Source organism: Colletes latitarsis, chromosome 13, assembly GCF_051014445.1.
Source record: "Colletes latitarsis isolate SP2378_abdomen chromosome 13, iyColLati1, whole genome shotgun sequence".
Taxonomy (NCBI): domain Eukaryota; kingdom Metazoa; phylum Arthropoda; class Insecta; order Hymenoptera; family Colletidae; genus Colletes; species Colletes latitarsis.
This window is the reverse complement of record NC_135146.1, coordinates 15,117,148-15,138,321: the sequence shown is the minus strand read 5'-3', so window position 1 is coordinate 15,138,321 and position 21,174 is coordinate 15,117,148. Positions and strand designations below refer to the sequence as shown.

At 36.3% G+C, this 21,174-nt stretch overlaps 5 protein-coding genes across 6 annotated transcripts; 2 read left to right on the top strand and 3 right to left on the bottom strand.

Moving 5' to 3' along the window:
• Nucleotides 1–975: 975 nt before the first annotated feature.
• Nucleotides 976–2,188, top strand: LOC143349328 (uncharacterized). The gene is made up of 3 exons (XM_076780494.1): nucleotides 976–1,261; nucleotides 1,590–1,756; nucleotides 1,877–2,188. The coding sequence occupies exons 1-3, from the start codon at nucleotides 1,192–1,194 to the stop codon at nucleotides 2,144–2,146; spliced, it is 507 nt and encodes a 168-aa protein (XP_076636609.1). The 5' UTR covers nucleotides 976–1,191; the 3' UTR covers nucleotides 2,147–2,188.
• Nucleotides 2,189–9,411: 7,223 nt separating this feature from the next.
• On the bottom strand, nucleotides 9,412–11,485 carry LOC143349306 (uncharacterized). Its single transcript, XM_076780448.1, has 2 exons — nucleotides 10,524–11,485; nucleotides 9,412–10,090 (listed from the first exon to the last, which is right to left on the bottom strand). The coding sequence occupies exons 1-2, from the start codon at nucleotides 10,955–10,957 to the stop codon at nucleotides 9,736–9,738; spliced, it is 789 nt and encodes a 262-aa protein (XP_076636563.1). The 5' UTR covers nucleotides 10,958–11,485; the 3' UTR covers nucleotides 9,412–9,735.
• A 349-nt stretch (nucleotides 11,486–11,834) lies between these two features.
• Nucleotides 11,835–16,189, bottom strand: Mcm7 (minichromosome maintenance 7). The gene is made up of 11 exons (XM_076780813.1): nucleotides 15,935–16,189; nucleotides 15,211–15,490; nucleotides 14,898–15,106; nucleotides 14,630–14,787; nucleotides 14,367–14,547; nucleotides 14,163–14,300; nucleotides 13,695–13,880; nucleotides 13,392–13,605; nucleotides 12,839–13,316; nucleotides 12,587–12,738; nucleotides 11,835–12,504 (listed from the first exon to the last, which is right to left on the bottom strand). The coding sequence occupies exons 2-11, from the start codon at nucleotides 15,248–15,250 to the stop codon at nucleotides 12,089–12,091; spliced, it is 2,172 nt and encodes a 723-aa protein (XP_076636928.1). The 5' UTR covers nucleotides 15,251–15,490; nucleotides 15,935–16,189; the 3' UTR covers nucleotides 11,835–12,088.
• Nucleotides 13,776–17,924, top strand: Nd-42 (NADH dehydrogenase (ubiquinone) subunit ND-42). Of its 2 annotated transcripts, none has more exons than XM_076780814.1 (5): nucleotides 13,776–13,801; nucleotides 16,104–16,176; nucleotides 16,513–17,151; nucleotides 17,212–17,607; nucleotides 17,687–17,924. In XM_076780814.1, the coding sequence occupies exons 1-5, from the start codon at nucleotides 13,791–13,793 to the stop codon at nucleotides 17,822–17,824; spliced, it is 1,257 nt and encodes a 418-aa protein (XP_076636929.1). In that variant the 5' UTR covers nucleotides 13,776–13,790; the 3' UTR covers nucleotides 17,825–17,924. The 2 variants fall into 2 exon arrangements, with proteins under 2 accessions (XP_076636929.1, XP_076636930.1); XM_076780815.1 differs by lacking the exon at nucleotides 13,776–13,801 and adding an exon at nucleotides 15,930–16,013.
• Nucleotides 17,925–18,294: 370 nt separating this feature from the next.
• On the bottom strand, nucleotides 18,295–20,610 carry Ykt6 (YKT6 v-SNARE homolog). The gene is made up of 4 exons (XM_076780821.1): nucleotides 20,391–20,610; nucleotides 20,006–20,202; nucleotides 19,381–19,652; nucleotides 18,295–19,321 (listed from the first exon to the last, which is right to left on the bottom strand). Exons 2-4 carry the CDS (start codon nucleotides 20,193–20,195, stop codon nucleotides 19,181–19,183), a joined length of 603 nt encoding a protein of 200 aa, XP_076636936.1. The 5' UTR covers nucleotides 20,196–20,202; nucleotides 20,391–20,610; the 3' UTR covers nucleotides 18,295–19,180.
• Between the last annotated feature and the right edge of the window lie 564 nt (nucleotides 20,611–21,174).

Sequence of the window (21,174 nt, the reverse complement as noted above, 5' to 3'; positions counted from 1 at the left end):
ACGATGAAATTTCAGGCGTGATTTTAGACTTTTCCAAGCGCCTTTCCCTTTGCGGAAACTAAAAAACCATAATTGTTAGTTAGTTCTCGTTACTCATTTTCAAAACAACATGTTCGAACAAGGTCATAAACATGACGATACTTTTGTCGGAAGAATGTCTGCAGCACAAGTTACTGGCAAAATAAAATATGCACTATCGATGAATTTCATTATCGCTAACCGGAAAATGCAGTCTCTCTGATATTGCATTCTCACGAAAAATTACAAATGCAATATTACATGCAACTATACAAGTTATTTTTTCGTTCTTGGTTTCGTCTCGTCGGTCCCGATTGGTAATTATAATTATAATTAAATAATAATTTCTGGTAATCCGTTAGCGCTGCGATCTTATTCTCTTCCAGATTGGTAACGTCGCATGTGACACGAAAATGGTAAGGGGGGCTACCGTAGCCGTACGAGCCGCGTGACACGAAAATGCGTTCAATGCTGGCTGGGTCTACTACAATACGTATGTATACCGTATCTAGTCTGTAGTTGCGTTTAAGATAAGGTTTTACCGACGAGTCTACCAGCAAAACGAAATGCCGTTTAATTTATTATACGATCACTCGGAACAAGACCCCTTTTTCCGATTATTGCATTTGTAAAATCTCCAACTCTTATTTTGCCCTCTGGAATCTCCCATGAAAATGTTTCCCAGGGGTGGAAATTTTCTTTACTTTTCGTAGGAGAAATCGTAACGCGTACGGTGGTCCCAATTACGATCGAGGGTGCAGCGGCGATCAGTATCAATTGTCGTCGCGTCGGCTGGTTGCAGATTCCAATCGACGCAAGTCGGATTTAACTCGTCGCAAATCATCGATCCCGCGGCCAAAGTTTCTGCTTCCTGGAAACGACGCGAGTGCGCAGAAAGTTTGACGTCAAACGGTCTCGGTTAAGGGATAGAACCTTTCGGCTACCATGGATATTGATCTTCCATGGTTTCGAGGTTTCTAGAGCAGTCGACATCGCGGCGCAGACGCTACTACTCTCAACATGGCGGTTCACAACACACGGACTCTTCCGTGTCGCGTTTCAACGTGCTCGGTTGATTCCCCGATGCTGAAATTTACCATGTCGAGGCAGCTGCTCGCGAAACACGAGCGTGCCGTCTAATTCCCGGACCTGGTGGCTTGGATCACGATCAACATGGCCGCCGATGATACATGCGTCGCTGCCACGTGCTTCCTGATCGTTGCGTCGATCGTACTTGTCAATGGTGAGCTCTCGTTTTCGTTCCCCCTATTCTTCCGATCATAATTCGCCAACACCACGTCTATCCATTTACATAGTAAGGTAAAAATTAATTAAGATGGTAATAGTTTCGAAAATTTCTGCCACTAGAAATATGTAATTACAACTGTTAATTGGCAATTTCTAATCGCTTGAATGCGAGTAGACGAGCAGTTTCACAGCATGTACAATTTCATTTAAAATACGTATTCGAAATGTAGAAACGAATAGAAAAATATTTTCATTGAAATTTAGTACATTTCGATGCAACTCGATAAACAAGTACTCGTCGTTTGCTTTAATGCGAATATCAGGACAAATATTATCTACGGAACATCGAACAAACGCGGCTTTGGAACGAGCAAACGATTTATGGTGTTACCGATGCGACACGATGGAAGATGAAGAGAGATGTTCCAATCTCACCGGAAATTACACTTCATTCATGCACAAGTGTACTGGTGACAAAAGGACTTGCATGGTAATAATGAATGATTTTAAAAAATCGATAGATCGTTATTCTTTTGTTAGTTAAATGACTTTTCATATAGAAAGGATACATAGTTGTAAGATGGATAGTATTTAATTATTTACCTTTCAGGTGAAACGAGTTTCCTATACCACCAGCACGGAAAATTCAACTTCTAGCCCGCAAACATGGTACATAGAAAGGAACTGTACCAGCAAATGCGATCCTGGATGCATAATAATCGGCGAACGTACCAAATTGTACGCTTGCATCGCTTGCTGCGAGAAATCATTCTGCAATATCGGAACAGGTGCTGCCAATAACTTGACGACAAAGGGAATCGACTTGTTTCTAGCTCTAATATTACAAATTATATTAACCGTTATCATGTATCCATCGTGACAGTGTAAATAAAATGATACTTCCCGCATAAATAATATACAACTTGCTATTCCATTTCGAACGTTTGCCAAATGAAAAGGAAGAGCGTCTCCGCGAAAACCAGTGGTCGATCCAACTACTGAAATCAGTAAAGCTATTAACAAACAAACTATTCGAAATTCGCAGCCATTAGCTCGGTGTTACCCAGAATGAAAAGTTATTTTACCCGCCAAGAAAAACAAGAACCATGATTTTCATCATGGATAACACCGATTACCAGGTCTCACCACGTGGAGGTTGCTGCGAATGGAGACCCTCCCTAAACTCGCCCCAACCACCCTCCTTTGGCGAGGAATCCTAACTAGCCATCGATATTTTATCCAAAGTGAAAAACTATCGAAATTCGATCCTTGTTAGAAACTGAGAGAGAGAGAGAGTTTTCAAAAAAATTGCTCGATAAGAAGACAAAACGCCTAACAAATCGTCTCGATCTACATTCTAGTAGATTAGATCTAGCACATGTGTTCTACAATCGAAATAGGAATGTGCAACTGCACCTATCATACCAACGTTTCACTGATAAAGAGACGAAAAACCTAACAAAATGTCGATACACGTGACATGTTTTCTACGAACGAAATAAAAATGTGCGACTGCACCTACGTAATATGTACCTTCATATTAATTGTACCCATTTAATTAAATGGGCACTTGTATTAGCATAGTGCCTAACCCAGACACTCAAGAACCAACTAGAAGTGTGCAACTGCACGTATGGACCTTGCATATTACAATATTAATATGTACCTTAATATTAATCATTCCCACTTGAGTGTGCGCACACGTTTCAGTAGTATCTAATAAAACCAAGTCGCATAACGCTTTTTTATCTTATAATCTATATACATTTTTACTTATGTTTAACGCAAACTGTACAAACATGAAGAAATATGAGAAAATATTTTCTTCTTGGTATCTTCATCGATCCCACGATGTTTTTCGAAAATCTACACTCGTATACGATAAATAAAACTGATATAAAACAAAGAAATAGGCGAAAATATATTCTGTTTTTAATCCCACGATGTTTTCCTGAAACATAAAGTCAGACAATAAATAATTGTACGAGATTGTTCGATTCAAAAAAAGATCGATCAATTTTTAATCTTAAATCTTCTAGTCACTTTTATTATTAATTATTTCCAATTCGTATCGAGTCGTTCCATTTACAATTTCCAATTCTGTTCTTTCATGCTTCTATGTATACCCTGTAAAAAGAACTTGTTCAAAGGATTAGTGGCTGAAATGAAAATGTATTAATGGGCACAGGAAAAAGTAAGTATGTACCGTCAAGATAGACTGATCTTCGTCGATCGTATGTAGTAAAAGAGATACATACGTATTATAAAATAAATATTTCAACTAAATCTTTCATGAGCAAAAATTGATATTAAAAAATTTAAAAACATAAATACATAGTACGTAATCGAAATTGGTCTATATGTATACAATAACAGTCCTCTCAAGCAGTATTTCCATTGACGAATATAGAAAATATATATAATTTCACATAATTGGAATAAGCTGTCCACTCGTAAATTAAGAAAACAACCCGTGAGTGAACCATCCTTTCTTTCGCAACGCTAATTTAAATAACGATGTTGAGCCTTTTGAGGCTGTGTAGAATTTCAGCTACGTCTTGATCCTGGAACAGCAGTGGTCAGCGTAAAATTTTGGGTAATGAATCGCAACGGTAATTAATAAAAACGCGATAAATGAAAATCGCAACGCTAATTTATAATAGAAAAATTCGAAACGCGATTTATAAGAATAAAAAGAACCGCGAATGGTGATTATTCGCTACACTACCCTGAAAAGTAAACGCGAAAAATAGTAATTCGCAACTCTACGAGCAAACCGTAGAGTCAGTGCATTCGCGACACTATTTTTAAATAACAATAAAAACAATCGCGTATGGAATTCGCAACACTACCCTGAAAAGGAAACGCGAAAAATAGTAATTGGCAACTCTACAAGCAAACGCGATTATTGCATATTTTTCGCAACTCTATTTTTAATGAAAATGTTACATTTATGTCTCGCAACGCTAATGAAAATCGCGTTTTGCCCAAAAATACTGACTCAGGCGCTGGTATCTTCAGTGGTCGATCTAAACATACATGCATAAAATAAACTAGCTACTTGAAACTACAATAGGGTGGCACATGTGGGATGAAGCTAGAGAGATTTAAAATATCGCAACACTAAGGGGACAAACAACGCGATAAATCAATAATCGCAACGCTAATTTATAATAGAAAAATTCGAAACGCGATTTATAAGAATAAAAAGAACCGGGAATGGTGATTATTCGCAACGCTACCCTGAAAAGCAAACGCGAAAAATAGCAATCGCGTTTATCAATAATTCGCTACGCTATTTTTAAAGCAAACTAACTCCCGGTTCCTAGGTTTGCATAAAAACAATCGCGAATCGAGTTTAATCGAAACACTGACATATCAACGCGATAAATATTTATTCGCAACTCTACGAGCAAACGCGAACATTGTATATTATTCGCAACTCTAACTTTAATTAGGGGTTAATGGTACATGTGTATGCACATACACTAACTACTTCTATTACTACAGTTTGGGGTAGAATTTGGGCATTGATAATATCGCAACGCTACAGAAAAAGTCGCACGATTTATTAAGATCGCAACTCCAATTTATGGTATGAAAATTGCAAACGCGTAAAAGAGTAATTCGCAACTCTAATAACAATCGCGAATGATAACTATTCGCAACACTAAGGAAAATAGGAAAGGAAACGCGAAAAATAGGAATACGCAACTCTATGAATATCGAATGAGAAAAATTATCAACATATCGACTGCCACGTTTAAAGAAATTATATATTCAATGTTATTTTATTATTAGATTAAAAATATTAAAGGTCAAAGTATTATTAAAGAATTAATACAAGTTTGAAATGGCAGTGAACATGTTTAATATTTAGAACGCGAGTTGCCCTGAGATGGCTGGCATGTATGGTGCAATCATGGACACGCATACGTGAGCCAGCCAAGGGGATGATTGGCGTGTATGTGAGCCAGAAAAAGAAACAAACTACAAAACTACCGACGAGATAAAGTGACAAAGTAGTAACGTTAATGACTTTCCATCCTCATCCAAGGATGAAAATGAAAAGCCATTGGTTGCAGCCCACTCTTGAGACAGTTTGTCAGGGCCTCTTCGACTCCCGAGAGTCTTTTCTTTTCTTCGGCGGTCCTGCCAAAGCCTGAAACTTAATACTAGGCTCGAGCACTCCGTGCGATACGCGAACCTCCAACGATTCGAGGAATCGTTATCGGAACACGTGTGGAGAAACTCGAGCGGGACGAGCGTTTCGAAGGGAGGCTAACCACGACCGCGAGCGCGAAGAGCGACTTTAAAGTCGCAGCGATTTCGAGAGTGGAAAGTTCCAGCAAAACAAACGGTAGAAACCGTTTGAATCGGACAGCTTTTCAACTCGAAATCGTAACTAAGGTACAGGACTGCCACGCGAGAACGCGCCTACCCGACATTACTAAAGTGGACAGCCCTGCCCTGACCCTACCTACTTAGATTTAACACACACACCAGAACGAAAGTTACCTACCTACCTAACCCTATATTTAAAAATGACAAAACTCAATCTCTCAAACATACACTCCACGGTTCTCATTCTTAATGTTCGGGCGCGGCCTAAACTAGAGGGGACTCCCCGGGGTTCCCCCGACACCCGAACATTGCAACATTCACACTCTAAATGTACGTACCATTTCCTGAAATCGACTGACAAAGCCTAGTGACCATTGCGTATTTAGAGATAATATTTTAGTATAGAATAAAATCTTTATGTAATAAACAGCAATATCGATAATTAATTTAATAAATTGGTAAATCAAGATTAAATGTTGCAATTAATACAAGTATACGGAATTGTAATTAATTAAACGACGCACTTCCACAGCCTAACCACAACATACATGTGGAAAGTACGTCGTGCACGATGCACTAGTCAATGTCAGTCGCCAACATATTATTAGAAATTGTTCTAAACTAAGTCATCGTGCCCGTTGCCTTCGCTCATGCAAATAGCACCTGGGCGTGTGCATGAACTTGGACAACGAACACGGAAGGGTTAACCTGAAAATCCTGAATAGAAAATGTTGTTAATCGAACATAGCTAAACGGTATTTATTATTTAATTTTTAATCAAAGTGACTCGACTTGTTATATCAAATAGCAAAATAGCAAATAGCAAAATGTATTAATATTGAAAACTATTAATTGAAATTTAATTATGTAAAAGAGAAGATTTTATTTCAGATATTATGATAATTTAAAATTGAAATAAATTTAATAAATAATTATTTAAAGAATTCAATAATCGATTCTATCGTCAAAGTAAATTTTTTAAAAGTTTAAACTAGCATACGATACATATTACTTTGACTGAAAAATCGATCAGTCGCGAAACATCTTCTTGCACATAAAATTCATTAAACACGATCGATATTTAAGAATTCTATTAATGTTATAAAAATAACTGTATAATGTTACAGTAATTCATATTTAGATTCTACTCCATCATATTATTAATATAATGTTTTGACATTAAGTTATATTCATTGTTTCATATAGTTTTATAAAAATAGTATAATAGTGAAATTATGTAATATTTAGTTATAACATTAAAAAACGCGAGTGCAAGAAGACTCTAGCCTGCACTAAAAAAATATAACAATTTTTGTTACTACTCACGGGTATTTTGCATACCCGTGGTCACTTGACTCGTGAGAAATAGCAAGTAGGTATACAACTGGTCACCCGTGTTGATTCGGATCTTTCATCCTACAACATGGTTGGGGACCAGAGGAACATAAATGCATGCGACTCACTCAATCGTACAATGTAAATAAATGCTCGGACGACGATGTTGAGCCCACTTAAAGTCAGCATGGTCCTGCTGGTTTTCACGATAAGACTGTAAGAAAAATGCAAGAAAACAATTAAAATTATTAAGATTTTTAATTAAAAAATTTCCAAGGATAAATTTCTACTTACGTCGTTCGCTCGTGGTCCATCGGCCGATACCCTCCCGGGTACAGCTATTGCTTTTCAGCATCACGTTCAGACTGTAAGAAAACAATTAGAATCTATTCTTAAAATTGTAAAGATTTTTAATTAAAAATTTTTAAGTATAAATTAATACTTGGATTGTGTGCTTCTAGAGCACCGCCAAATACTCCACTTTAGTGACGCACTGATTCGACGAATTTTGGTTTAAAATTAAAAAGATAATCAAGTTTATTAGATATTAAATTAGATTACATTCATATCGGCGAACAAATGATTCTATTCTCGCGGTTCATAAAACAAAAAGAGCCACGATGCTCTGGAAGTAATTTAAGAAACAATGCTTCTATTCTCGCGTTTCCCTAACACCGTAAACGACAACGTACGTTGGGGTCACTTTGCCCCGAAAAACAAACTTGTTGCATAGCAACGGACACTGAATCTACCGGCCGCATTGCGCGCGGCCAACAAATTTCCTGCAAAGAAAGGGACAGGAGACAAGAAATACAACGTGTGCTTTGCTTTTCTTATTTTCTCCTTACTCCTGTCACTTGTCGTCAACAGAAACACTGCTTATGTATACATATGCAAGTAGATAAAAAATGGCCGATTAGAAAATTATGCACCATGCTTACAACGAATATCAATATGTACGGAAACTTTTCCTATAATAATTAATTAAAATGTTACCAGTACATCATTCCCTTTTTCTCGAGTTATTTGCCATTTATTATGGTGTCGTTTGCGTGCCAATAAAAGAATCCACGGTGTTCAATTCCAATCAGAGACTGCAACAGAAATAAAATATAAATGCGGTAAAGTAGACGAATGATTAAAATGAAAACGTAGTTGGAAGAGATCGTACTGAAAACGCGATTAGTAATAATGGAAGAATCAACAGGTTATAAATACGCACCTCGGTCGCGAAACGCCGACACGTCTTGCTATCTTAATTTTCAGATTACGAATGGCGAGCCTTCGCTGTGCTCGGTAACGCTCGCGAATTAGCTGGCGGGGTGGGGGAAGGGCCGACGTCTCGCGAAGCTTGTTATTCGAAAAGGAACAGGGATACCTCGGCTAGAAAGAATAAATATCTTTACTTTCGAACCATATTAAATCACACTTGCAGATGTCAAGATTCTTCAATTTTTTAACATTAAACACTTTTCAAGTATTATTTTTACAGCACCGATTCGATAAGAGTTTGCATGCTAACGAACCCAAGTACATACCGACCACGTACAAAATTGATAGTCTTATAGTGCACTCTGTCTTTAAAGACAATCACTCTGAGAATCATATTTAACCCGATCATTGACGTCGGTAACGTCAGCAAATTCGAGACACGTTTACATTACTCAAATTAGTTATGAACCACACATCGAGGCTTGATCACCAAAATTCCAATTTCGAAAAGTAAACTCGTAAAGTTCTTATATTTTTGCTCCAATGCAAATTATTTACAACTTTAACTAGACAAAAAAATGTGAATAATTCGTCCTTAGCAACTCCCATATACATGTATGTATTTACACGCAACTAGAGTCTGTTTGACCATCGACGCTAATTCAGTGAATAGTTTATCAATTGACTGGCATCCGTGAGAAGAAGGCGTTAAAATCATTATCGGTATGGCAGGGAGTCCAGTCAGTCAATCAATTTGGGCTACGAGAGTTACATAAATTTATTAGTAGTACCACCACAGACGAGGTATACGAGCACCTTATGGACTGAAAGTGGTCCAATCCGACTGCCATACCGATCTGATTTTAGCGTCCTCTTCTCATGGATGGCGGTCAGTTGACAAACTATTCACTGAATTAGTATCGATAGGCAGACAGTTGTAGTGTGTAGATAAATACATGTGAATCGACTATGGAAGGGATTGAAATTCATTTCTAAATCTGTTGGTAAGAGGCTCTAGAGCCCCAGATCGAATGGTCCCAGAAAAATGGGCCGAAAAAATACATTGGACGAAAGGTCTACTCGTATACCTCGCCTGTGGTAGCACTATGTTATAATTACGACTAAAGAATAGTGTCGGTTTCAAGTATCCGAAAGAATAACAGGTAAATATAAATAAATTGTACGTATTGATACAATCGATACAAAGTGAAATTATTTGTCGACCTGGATACGAATTTATCAGTCAGGGAATGGATAAATACACAGATTGTGTTAAACAATTTTTTTTATAAGCGTTTCGAGTCCCAGGACAACAATGTTAGTTTTAAAATCGAAGAAAATGGAAGAAACGGTGAAATTCTCTAAATCGGATCCATGGAAACGGCTACGCGGTCGAAACGCGCGCCGTTATATGGACAAGACTTGAAAAATTTGTTCATCCAGCTACCTTGTAACGAAAAACGTTGGCAATGGTTCCCGTAAATTTCTTTATTCCAACTAACAGTGACAGGCTATTATTAATCGACTATAAACTAACGGTATTCGCGCGTGAATATTCTTCCTTGGAAGCTTTATTTTTCAGTAAACGAGTCTTCCATAAGCGAGATTGGTTCCAGCAACAGCGAGAACGCCGCCGGACTTGGCAGCTTCGTTGGCCAAGTTCAGTTTCTCGGTGAGATGAGCGGATGCGTGTGCAGCTTTCGCTACGGCCACTTCCGGCGTATCGAGGACTCTTCCGTCGGGACCAATTGGCGCACCTGGGACGAGCACGGCGTTGCTCGCCACCAACGGAACTTGTACAGCCGGTGCAGTAACCAACAGCCTTCCCGAGGATCTGGCCAAATTGATTTCAGCGGCAACGTCTGCCGTGTCTCGGACCCTTCCATCGAGACCTACCGATGGAAGGGTCACCAATCCGTTGGCCACCAGTGGCCTAAAAAGACAACCATTTATGGATTAGAACAACGAGCATTCCGTCTTCATTTTAAATGGAATAAACAAAAACAAGTACGTCACGTATGCGTCCTTTTTAAATTTTTACACTATAGTTTTATGGTGTAAATGGTTTTATGCAAATAACTCGAGAAATAATTTTTTCATTCAAACAGAACAATATTTTACTTAATATGTAGATTCATCCAGCTATGTAAAATCAATTGGAAAATGATACGATGAAACCGTAACTCTGACCGCTAAGCTAGAGTCAAGAATGAACAATGAAGAATAAATACATATGTACCTATGTAGTTTGTTAGATCCTTAGATATCAAGTTAATTACTGTTCGCTTAAAATCCATTGGTTTACAAATGTTCCGCACATCCATCCATTCATCCTTCCCTCGAAATCGTAAAAGTGAAAGATTCACCTGTTCAAGTCTGCTGCGACAGATCGTGCAGCCTCGTTGGCGAGACTGACCCTCTCGTTGACCTGCGCCGCGGCGTGAGCAGCTTTCGCCACGGCAACTTCCTGGGTGTCTACGACCCTTCCGTCAGGACCAAGAGGCGCTCCGGGTACCAGAACGGTCGATCTATCGACTAGCAGCGACGTTGGCTGGACAACAGCTTGAAGGGACGCTGAGGAGGACCTCGCGGCTTCGTTGGCCAAATTTATTCTCTCGTTTAGATGGGCCACAGTGTGCTCCACCTTTGCCACGGCTACCTCTGGCGTGTCCTGTACCCTGCCATCAGGACCGATAGGCGCAGCAGGGGTCAGCCTGGCGATCAACGGGGCTGACAGAAGGCCTGGCTTGGCTAAGGCCACGGAGATCGAGGCGACAAACACCAAGCCAACTAGTCCCATGTTTGGAGAACCTCTGGAAGCGGCTGAAAACGCGACACGATGATAAATCGATGGTGAAACGATTCGACGGTCGTCGAAGCTGGTAGGAGGATCGTTCGACGTGGTCGACTATGAGGCTGATCATCCTAGATCTGCATTTATAGGCAGAACAGATCGCGTAATACGACGATCTGTCCGCCAAGTGGCAGAAAAATCGCTCTGGAGGATAGAAAATGCACTCGAACAACGGGATCGGCCGTGCGTTTCCGTTCCTCGGAGCAAGGTAAGCGTGTTGTAAAACGAGTACGGTCTGCGGGTGTCGCCGATGGGAAAAATTCTTGTCGTGGACTCCATTTTCGTGTCTCTTACGAGGCCGGGAAGACACTCGATCCCGTTGTCGTTTCTTGTCGACGGCATCGAAGGCCGACGATCGCGTAACCGATCGCAACGTTGCACAGTGGGGTGAACCGCGTAAAACCTAGCGAAACCTGGTTAAAAACACTTGAATAACTCTGATAAAATGAACCGTTTAATGCAACGTAGATCATAAGCTACATTTTTCTTTCTTTCTTTCTTTCTTTCTTTCTTTTCTTTAACGACAAATTAAAAACAACAGTTCTTTAAAATTCAAAAATATAAGAAAATTTTTTACATATTTTTCTAGCCAAGACACATTAAACGCTTCAATGGTAAAATTTTTCCTTAAAAAAAATCAAATTCCATCGTCATTTTACTTGATACGTATTCTTTTCACTTACACCATTTTTCCATGGAACACGTACAACAAGTACAGTCTGCGTGCGTATAAATCTCGTTGCCCGACTTACGCCAGTTTCGTCCAACGATATTTTACTATACATATCTAATAATAGAACGGTATTGTTTTTTCAACTTTTAGTACTTTACTATAGAAGAAAAGAAATTGTTCAAAGTTAATGGCATTTGAAGAAAGGAAAAGTGGTAAAAAGGTAATAATTAATTAATTCACCAGTATCGTTTAATATAATTTTCACAAGTGACAAGTTCTTCAAATTACACGAATACCAATAATACCATACGTACATAAAATCAATTAAATCTCATAAATCAAACTCAGCCTGTAGTAAATGTTTGGGAAAATTCAAAATTAACTGAAATACGTATACGTGTAAATTAAATAAATGTTATTTGTGTCCTTGTTTGATTCACTTGCCACACATTCAACGCTTCGTATTCCTCGATACAGTCATTGATTTTATCGGGTTTAAATCCTTTGCTTGTGCATCGTTCCAGAATATCTGATACTTTAATAGTTTTCTTCTCGCCCGTCAACTCTCTAATCATATGGAAGATTCGATTAACTGGATTCCGAATTACATTTTTCAACAGTGTTTCGGAGTAGTTGATAGAATGTTTAGACATTTCGATTAATCGAATTGCCTCGTCAATATCCGGTTTTTCAACGACAAGTACTAATCTCAGACGCGCCAAAGCAGTCGACAAACGTAACAACGCTAGTAAATTACGCGCAGACGTAAAAGTTTTATCGTGACCATTGCGAGCCGCCCTTCTCATTTCTACGTAAGATTCTGGAAATAACGATTACGTAAACACATTACGAATAACGTTATTACACGGGAGAGCAATTCAATTTTTGAAAACAATTCTTACCAACGATATAATTTGTTAAATCTTCAGGAATTACAGGCTGTTTCATCTTACACAGAATAATGTATTTTCTAATTAAATTCATATCTAACGCTTGCGACTCCATAGGAGGTTGTATACCATGTTGATGAACGTAAGTTATATGTTGAGCCAATCTAGAAAGGTACATTTATTCAAGTATTTTATTATAGAAAAATATTTATACATACATATACATATACATATACGTATATGTATAACCATGTAAATACCAACTTTAAATCATTAGTACGGTTTGCTCGATCCTGAATTAACCACAATAAGTCAAACCGCGATAATAAAGCAGCAGGTAACTGAATATTTTGTTCAACTGTTCTTTTAGGATTGTATCTGCCATAAGCAGGATTCGCGGCAGCTAATATCGAAACTCTTGCGTTTAAGCGAGTTGTAATTCCTGCTTTAGCTATCGATATTGTCTGTTGTTCCATTACTTCGTGAATAGCCGTTCGATCTGCATCTGCCATCTTATCAAATTCATCGATACAACAGACACCTTCGTCAGCTAATACTAAAGCTCCTCCTTCGAGCATCATTTGACCAGTTAAAGGATCTTTCATAATTGAGGCAGTTAAACCAACTCCAGAAGATCCCCTGCCAGTCGTGTATTGAGATCGAGGAGCCAACCTCGTTATAAATGAAAGTAGCTGCGATTTCGCTACTCCTGGATCGCCCATTAAACAAATATTTATATTACCTATAAATAACAGAAATACTTGAGTAAAAATAACAAAAATAACCTACGCATATTACAAGCATGTAAAAGGTAAACCTCTAATTTTAATATCCTCCCTGTGATTATCAGTTCCACCAACAAGAAGTAATAGTAAAGCTTTTTTAACATCTTCAAGCCCATAAATTTCTGGAGCTATAGAATTAGCTAATTTACTATAAAAATCGTCTTCCATTATTAAAGATAATTCTTCTTCGGACAATCCAGCATTAGTATCGTCGACAGTTTGGGAATTAGTGAGGCAAACGATTTTCTATATCGTAAAACGTTAGTATCTTTTAATTATAATCTTCTATACTGACAACTATCAACAATGAAACTGCTAATATTCGAAACTCTTACGTGTGCGTCTACATATGTTTCATTCAAAAGTGCTGCACCAACACGAGCACTGAAACCAGATTTTACGATAGGCAAAAAGATACCCGTAATAAGTACATGATCTCCAGGTAAACACTTTCTTGTTGTTTCACCCCTGCAGTACACTGTTAAACTTCTTGGAATATGACCGACAGGAACTTGATCGCTCTAAAATAATTCCTATTATTATTATCAACTATTAATCGCATTATCAACTATTAACCGCAATTACGCGACATTAACGACGCAGATGTACCTACGTTACCATATACCTCTCATTTTTATATAATGGTATCGGTAATCAGTTGGATCAAATTAATCGGATGATTTTAGATACGGACAAGTTCGAACGAAACTTTTCCAACGAGTGCATGCATTTTCTGTATATCAATTGCGAATCGACTGCTAACGAAAATGGTTAAACAACATATTATTCATTAGAAAACTTACATGTTCTTGTATTTTTATTTCTTGAAATTTTATAAATTTTGAGCCTCTTGTTTGCATATCTAACACACCGCCAGATTTATTTATACGACACTCATCGCTAGGACATGTTCGCAGTGGCATGTACTTCAAAGATTGTACCTAAAAATCTTTATTTTAGTAAAATTTCATTTAATACTATTCGTCGATACATTACTGTTTCCTTACCGGTTGAAATGTTTCAGCGCCGCATTGATCGCACGTATATGTAGCAACAACAAGCAAGGGCATTACATCGCTACATCTTGTCACTATGCCTCGTACTGTAATCAATCTTCCTATTTTATCTGCTTTTATATCTCTTACGGAATATTCCTTCGATGTACCAAAGTCTTTGAAGTACACTTCGCTATAATGTGAGTGTTTATATTATTATAATATGTCTAAACTCATATATATGGGAATGAAATAAAAATAAATATTTAAAATACAAGCGTCTCATAAGTTCTGGAGCATATTTGTTTCTTGGATCGCGTTGGTCGTGTTTGTTACGACTTTCCATCAACGATCTGTGTTCGATATATACATCCAAAGCATCTTTTGGCGGTACGGGTCTCTCTTTAAAGTCAGGTAACATCTCTTGAATAAGCTACGTACACATAAAAACATTTTTCTATCTATTACGACGAGTAGAAATTTATTTTAATTACTTTAAGCCAATGCATAATACTTGTATGTAAAATTATAACATTTACTCACATTCAAAAGTAAATTAACATATCTTCGTGTATTATTTACAATAGATTCTGCTAATTCGTCATCAAACTCATGAACATCGTCCAACTCTATCGTAAGATCTACTTGTTCACGATGAGCTATATTGACAAGTTGATTTCTATATTTAAACGTTTTTTCACCAGTTTTACTATCCATTTCTACAAACTCCGTCAAGAATGTTTTGAATTGTTCTAGTACAACAAATAAAAATTAAATAATACATTAGGAACATTTAAATTTTAATATAAATATCGGTAGTTGATTAATAACCATTATAATATTTAATAGTACCCACCTCTGGCTTTTGCATAATCTTTCGATATCTTTTGTGCCATTGCGAATTTACTCGAAAAACTCTTCTCTAGCTTGATTTAAACTCTTTACGTTTCTGAATAGATTGAAACACTACATTCACAAGTTCTTACACTTTCTAACGTATTCTTCCCGCTTAATTCAAACCGGATGTCTACTATCTTCAGGTTAGGAACGTTCAATTCTAAATCGATTTTTTTCAAACGATTATCGAAATTTGAAATTTAACCTTCTATATCCGTTTCTCAGCCGTTTCTTTATTTCTGATTAACAAATAATTACCAAATGTTTTCTAATTAATTTAATCGGAAGTTAATTAATAGTTCGCATGTCGAATATTTGCTCGATAATGCGTGTTTGCGGAAAAGGAGAAAATAGCAGACGTCAAACGAAGCCATGTTTATAAATACGAATTTGCAAACAACGTGATAAATTTTTCTGGAGAAACTACTCTTAAAGGTATAACATATTTGCATAAAAAATCTTTTACAGAGAGATGAAATAACTCGAAGAATAAAAGAACTAAAAGAAAATAAAAAATTCTTTTCACTTATGACATAACGTAGATTTTCAATGTCCTTTTTAATTCAAATCATTTCCCCTGAAATGAATGCTTCGTATTGATCCCTTTTATAGTTACTGCTATTATTTCATTATACACACAATTAAACATCGTGACTTTTCCTACACTCAATATGTGTACGTACATATGTGATTGGTAGTGGTGTCATTGGGAGTACTTTCAGTGCTGCCACCAAGAGCGGATCGTAACCATTAGTATACATGGTAAGAGAAAACGTTAAAAACAATAATATTATTGTCATATTTCACTTATTTATACTTAAATATTCCTCGTTTAAATGATATTAATTCCAGCACGATGGTGTTGACCTTCTCTGTCGGTGCCTGTAGATTAAATACCATTGTATCTTTCGCTCGATTATGTAAGGTTAGTATTATAATACCAATTCCACTAAATCGAATAAGAAAAAAAAAAAGACGTTAAAAAAATAACAATATTTAAACAAAAATTATTTTTTAATTATTTTTTTAACATTCCTAGCAAACGGACCGTTCTTACTGTACTTAACGAAAATAACGAATTTCCGCAAATAATGAAATACATATTTATAATGTACCGAATTAGACTGATCGAACGACGTATAACTCACCCCGATCGGTGAACGGTTCGTTTGCTAGGAATATACCTTATTTTTAATCGTTCAAAAAATTAACTTTGATAAAGCAATAACAATAATAATAATAATAATAATATTGTTTCTAGACAAAAACTCCCAATGCAACTCAAGTTGCTTTCCTGACTCGATTGGTCCGACAAGAGCCTAGAAACAAACCTGCCCCATTTCCCTATTGGAGGAAAAAGTATACCATATTCAATGAACTCTTTGATCCGATGTTACAAAGGTTTGACGAAAACACACGACTAGTGGTCGTGGATGGTCTGCCAGCAGTAGGAAAATCCAAATTCTGTGAGAAAGTAGCTGACGAGTTTGGTTTACTCTACATGCCACCGCCGACTCATGACCAATACTATGTCAATGTCCATGGCTTTGACATTCGAGAACTGGATCCCCAGTTTCCGTTTTTTGCCAAAAGTTTCGACTTGCCGCGATTTTTAGAAAATCCCCATGACAAAAGGACGGCTCATTTCCAAATGTTATATTTTCTAATGAGATACGACCAATATGCAAATGCTTTGCTCCATATGTTATCGACCGGGCAGGGAGTAGTTCTGAACCGGTGTCTTTACTCGGATATAGTCTTCACAGAGGCCATGAAGAATGCTGGATATCTTACGGAAAATGTGATGAAATACTATATGATAGTTAGAGACATTACACTGGAATTTGTTAAACGACCGCACTTAATAATATATTTGGACGCCCCTGTAGAAGTTATTAAGGTAAGTTTTTGTTGAAAATAGTTTCATGCACTGTTTATACTTCCAACTGACGTGTTGCAGGAAAAAATAAAACAGAAAGGTTTAACGTACGAAGTTAATTCGAAAGTTTTCTCCACTGAGTATCTGAACGATCTTGAGAGATTATATAAAGAGAAATATTTAGCACCATTGGAATCTCATACGCATTTGTTGATTTATGATTGGTCGAAAGAAACTAATTTCTCGACCGTAATTGAGGATATCGAGAATGTAAACTTTGAGCACCATGCAGATAAAAAAAAACTGCATGATTGGGTGTTCATTAATAAGGACGAGGTTAAAAAATTTAGACTTTTAAATGGCCCGTGTAGACAAGACGCGCTCTCTCAAATATGTCAGAGTTCTACACTTGAGTGTCCCAGGGAATTATCTTGGACAGCTGATGAGTTGATGCAAGTGGACGAAGTGTTCAGCAATGTAACTAAATTTGTTTTTGAAAAATTAATAGATTTTAAAAATATTTAAAATTAACGCGTTTGTTTGAATTTGTTTCAAGTGTGCTTCTGAAAAGAACCGTGAGGGATACAACATAGAAGTTGGCGAAAACAATACGTGGACATGGTCGCATTTCAGCTTGATGTCGATACGTCGAACGCCGCAGGACTTTGTGAATCGGGACAAATACATGTCCTGAGGTTTGTATGATATAGAATGGTAAAAGTCGAAAATAACATGGAACATTCTCATAATGAATGAAAGTAATATTATTATGAAATAAAATAATACGAATGCAACTATGAATTTGGTCTTGGAAATCCTTTGTAATACTGGAAGATTTAAGCCACGACTCAGGTTTTCCTTTTCATTTCTAGTTGAAAGTCTAAAAATTTAGATGGTGTAAATAATGGCTATTGGCAGAATAGCTCAAACATAGGTCTGATTATTTTTGGTCTATAATCATCAAAAAGTTTGAACAAAATCTGTGCGACTTCACCCTTATTAATGCAAAACATTCCTGTGATCCACTGTTAAATTACTATTTGCAAGTTCAAATATCGCTAATTATGGCAGAGCTGCTCGATACATTCCTCTTAATTTCTGAATATTCTTGTACCAAAACACTGAAATTTTGTTCTACATTTCAAATTCGAATTCTTAATTGCATTATGTTGCAAAAAATCTTTATTTATTTGATTAAAACCTATTCGAACCATTGTTGTTTCTATGTTGTTTGTGATTAATGAAACAGACAACTCACTCATTTTCTTAATTATGGCACATATTAACAAATAATAAATAATAAATTAATCTATGGAAACACTATATAATATTGAATAATTCTATTATTATTTTGTTTTTAAGACATGAAACATACATGTTAAAAATATAAACCTGCTCATGAAGAGCACGGTTAGTTGGAACTTGGTTCCATATTACACGTATCCCTCAAAAACGAGAACATTGATTACGGAGAAGTTTTGCCACAACGGTTCACAAAAATTCTATAAATATTTTAGTTTATACAGAAACAGTTTACAAAATTCACCAAATAAATCATTTTCACTTCATCAGGCTTACAACCTTTTCAAGTCGAGTGTAAAAATAGTAAATTCTGGTCGTACGCAATAGAAAATTTGTCGAATGCTACGTAAAACTAATATACCTGATGTAATAAGAAAGAAATGGTATCGTAAATACTGAAAGTACCATTCGTTGTACGCTACAGTCACAAGTTAAAACACACATCGCTGAAACACGAATAAATATTTTGTTCTAATAAATTTAAAAATTGTATTCCCAATGTACATTCATTCTTTGCACGATTAACTTTTTTCGTGTTTCATTTCCATTGGGCGATAGAAGAATCGGAATGTGCAGCTCGAATTTCTTTCCCCAGATCACTAACAGTTGCGCAAATTTACAAGTTTGACGTACTTAAGTACAATCTGTACATCGAATGCTTGTTTCTTCCAACGCGTATAATATTAATTCCTTTGCAAGTTGCATAATGAAACCGACAGTGATATTAACTGAAAGTTGATAAAACCTTTTATGGAGTCAAACTGCAGCATGAATTGGTCTTTCGTGCGGTTTTATAGAAAGCTTTTGACTGCATGCTGAGGCCCTCTGACTTGGCAACCAGGTCATCCAATTTTTCTCCCCTTTGGAGAATAGCTGATAGCGTATTATGCTAAAAGTTAAACAAAATAAAATAAAAATGTTCTTTCGAATCGTTCTTTAGATAATTACCAGAATAATATTAGTTTCATCTAGGTCATTTTTCATTTTTGTTAGAGCATCAGCCTCGTTCGGATTCTGATACTTTGCTAAATATATATTGATCTGTGCAAAGTCTGTCGTGGCTTCATTCAGAGTCTCCCATGTCGAAGTCAGATACTTTGCAGCAAATTCATCCATCACTTTTGTTATTAAAGTGTGTGCAACTCTTCTGGGATATTCGTGGTCTGATATGAGAACTGCAGCCAAGTTGTCCGCTCTTACGTACACATGACACATGTAATCTGGTAGAAGATTAGTTTTGTTCACATTTCTACACACCATTGTCGTCTAAGACAATTTGTTTCATTCAAAACTAATTAAAAGTTAGAAAAGTTAGATGGATTCCAAAATAATTGCGAATAAACTGCTCGAAACTACCATTAAAACAATTTTAATTCAACATATTATTCTTTCTTAGGTCACTACTAGGCTCGATTGATTCTAAACACAGGTGTGAAGCTTCTAAGTTTATATTCAAATGTTTCGCAATAAACTTTAACTCGGGACAATTAAATATGAGTGGAATGGAATTTATTCACTAGCAGAGTAATATTTTAAAATTGTATTTTAAAAGTTAGTGAAATTATTGCGTTACCTCCTTCTTTCACGCTCTGCCTGGAACTAATTTGAGTCCGTTCAACGATAGTTTTGCTAACAAAACTCATAAACTCCTTAACGCTTCCCCGCTGGAAGAATGAGAACGACTCCACATCGTACGCAGACTTCAATGCAATGGCCGATGTGGGATTCTTGTACAGGACCGACAATGCATACAACTTTACCATCTTTTGGCTGTCAAGTAAACAAATTGCTCTTAATTTAATATTTGTTATTTAACGTGAAGAGAGAAATTTGAAAGAAATTCAAATATGTTTTAAATGAATTTTTCAATAATGAAAAATTAATATTATGGGGGAAATATTGCATCAAGTTAAATAAATAATGGAGAAAATATACGAAAATATATTTATTAAACTTACCACTAGCATAAACGTTTTCTTTGTTTCGATTCGTCAAATATTTGTGTAGAATTGTTTATTTTCAACGATGATTCAACAATTATTAATATCATTCGCAATTCGGATCTTCGATTTTATGGGACGAGGAGGTCGCCATGTTGGCAACAGCGTCTTCCAGTTCGATAAACTATCGATAATACGTTTGAAACGATTGTCATTATCGAGTTGTGAACACAAAATGGCCTGCGATGCAAATATTTTATTACTATTGTTAATATTATGCAAGTATTAATTTTGATAATACCAGTTGAGCCTGGATTAACAAATATTACAAATTATAAATTTAATATAGTGAAATTTAGGTTTGAGGTCAGAATGGTCTCTACAAAAATTACGATCGAAGGTAAAATAAAAACTGCGATAAATTTTCTTTTTTTTTTGTTATATTAATGATAAAAATTTATTTTTGTTTTTGTAGTCTTAAAAATTATTTTGTTATCAATATCGTTTCCATTAGATTAGAGAGGTGAAAATATTATTCATTTAAATAGTGTGAAAGTGGAAACAATTTCCGTTATGTTTATACATCTATAAAGCTTTGCAAAATACCAATACATTACTTAACAATAATATAAAACGCAAATAATACCCTATATATACACAATCATGAAGAATAGAAACTCTCCATATACAGAATAAAAAGTAAATTGTGCCTACCCTTTTCTACTCTATGTTGGTACTGTCTAATGGATCGATACTTTCTATCATGTATATTGACTTGTGTTGAATTTGACAATGATTTATA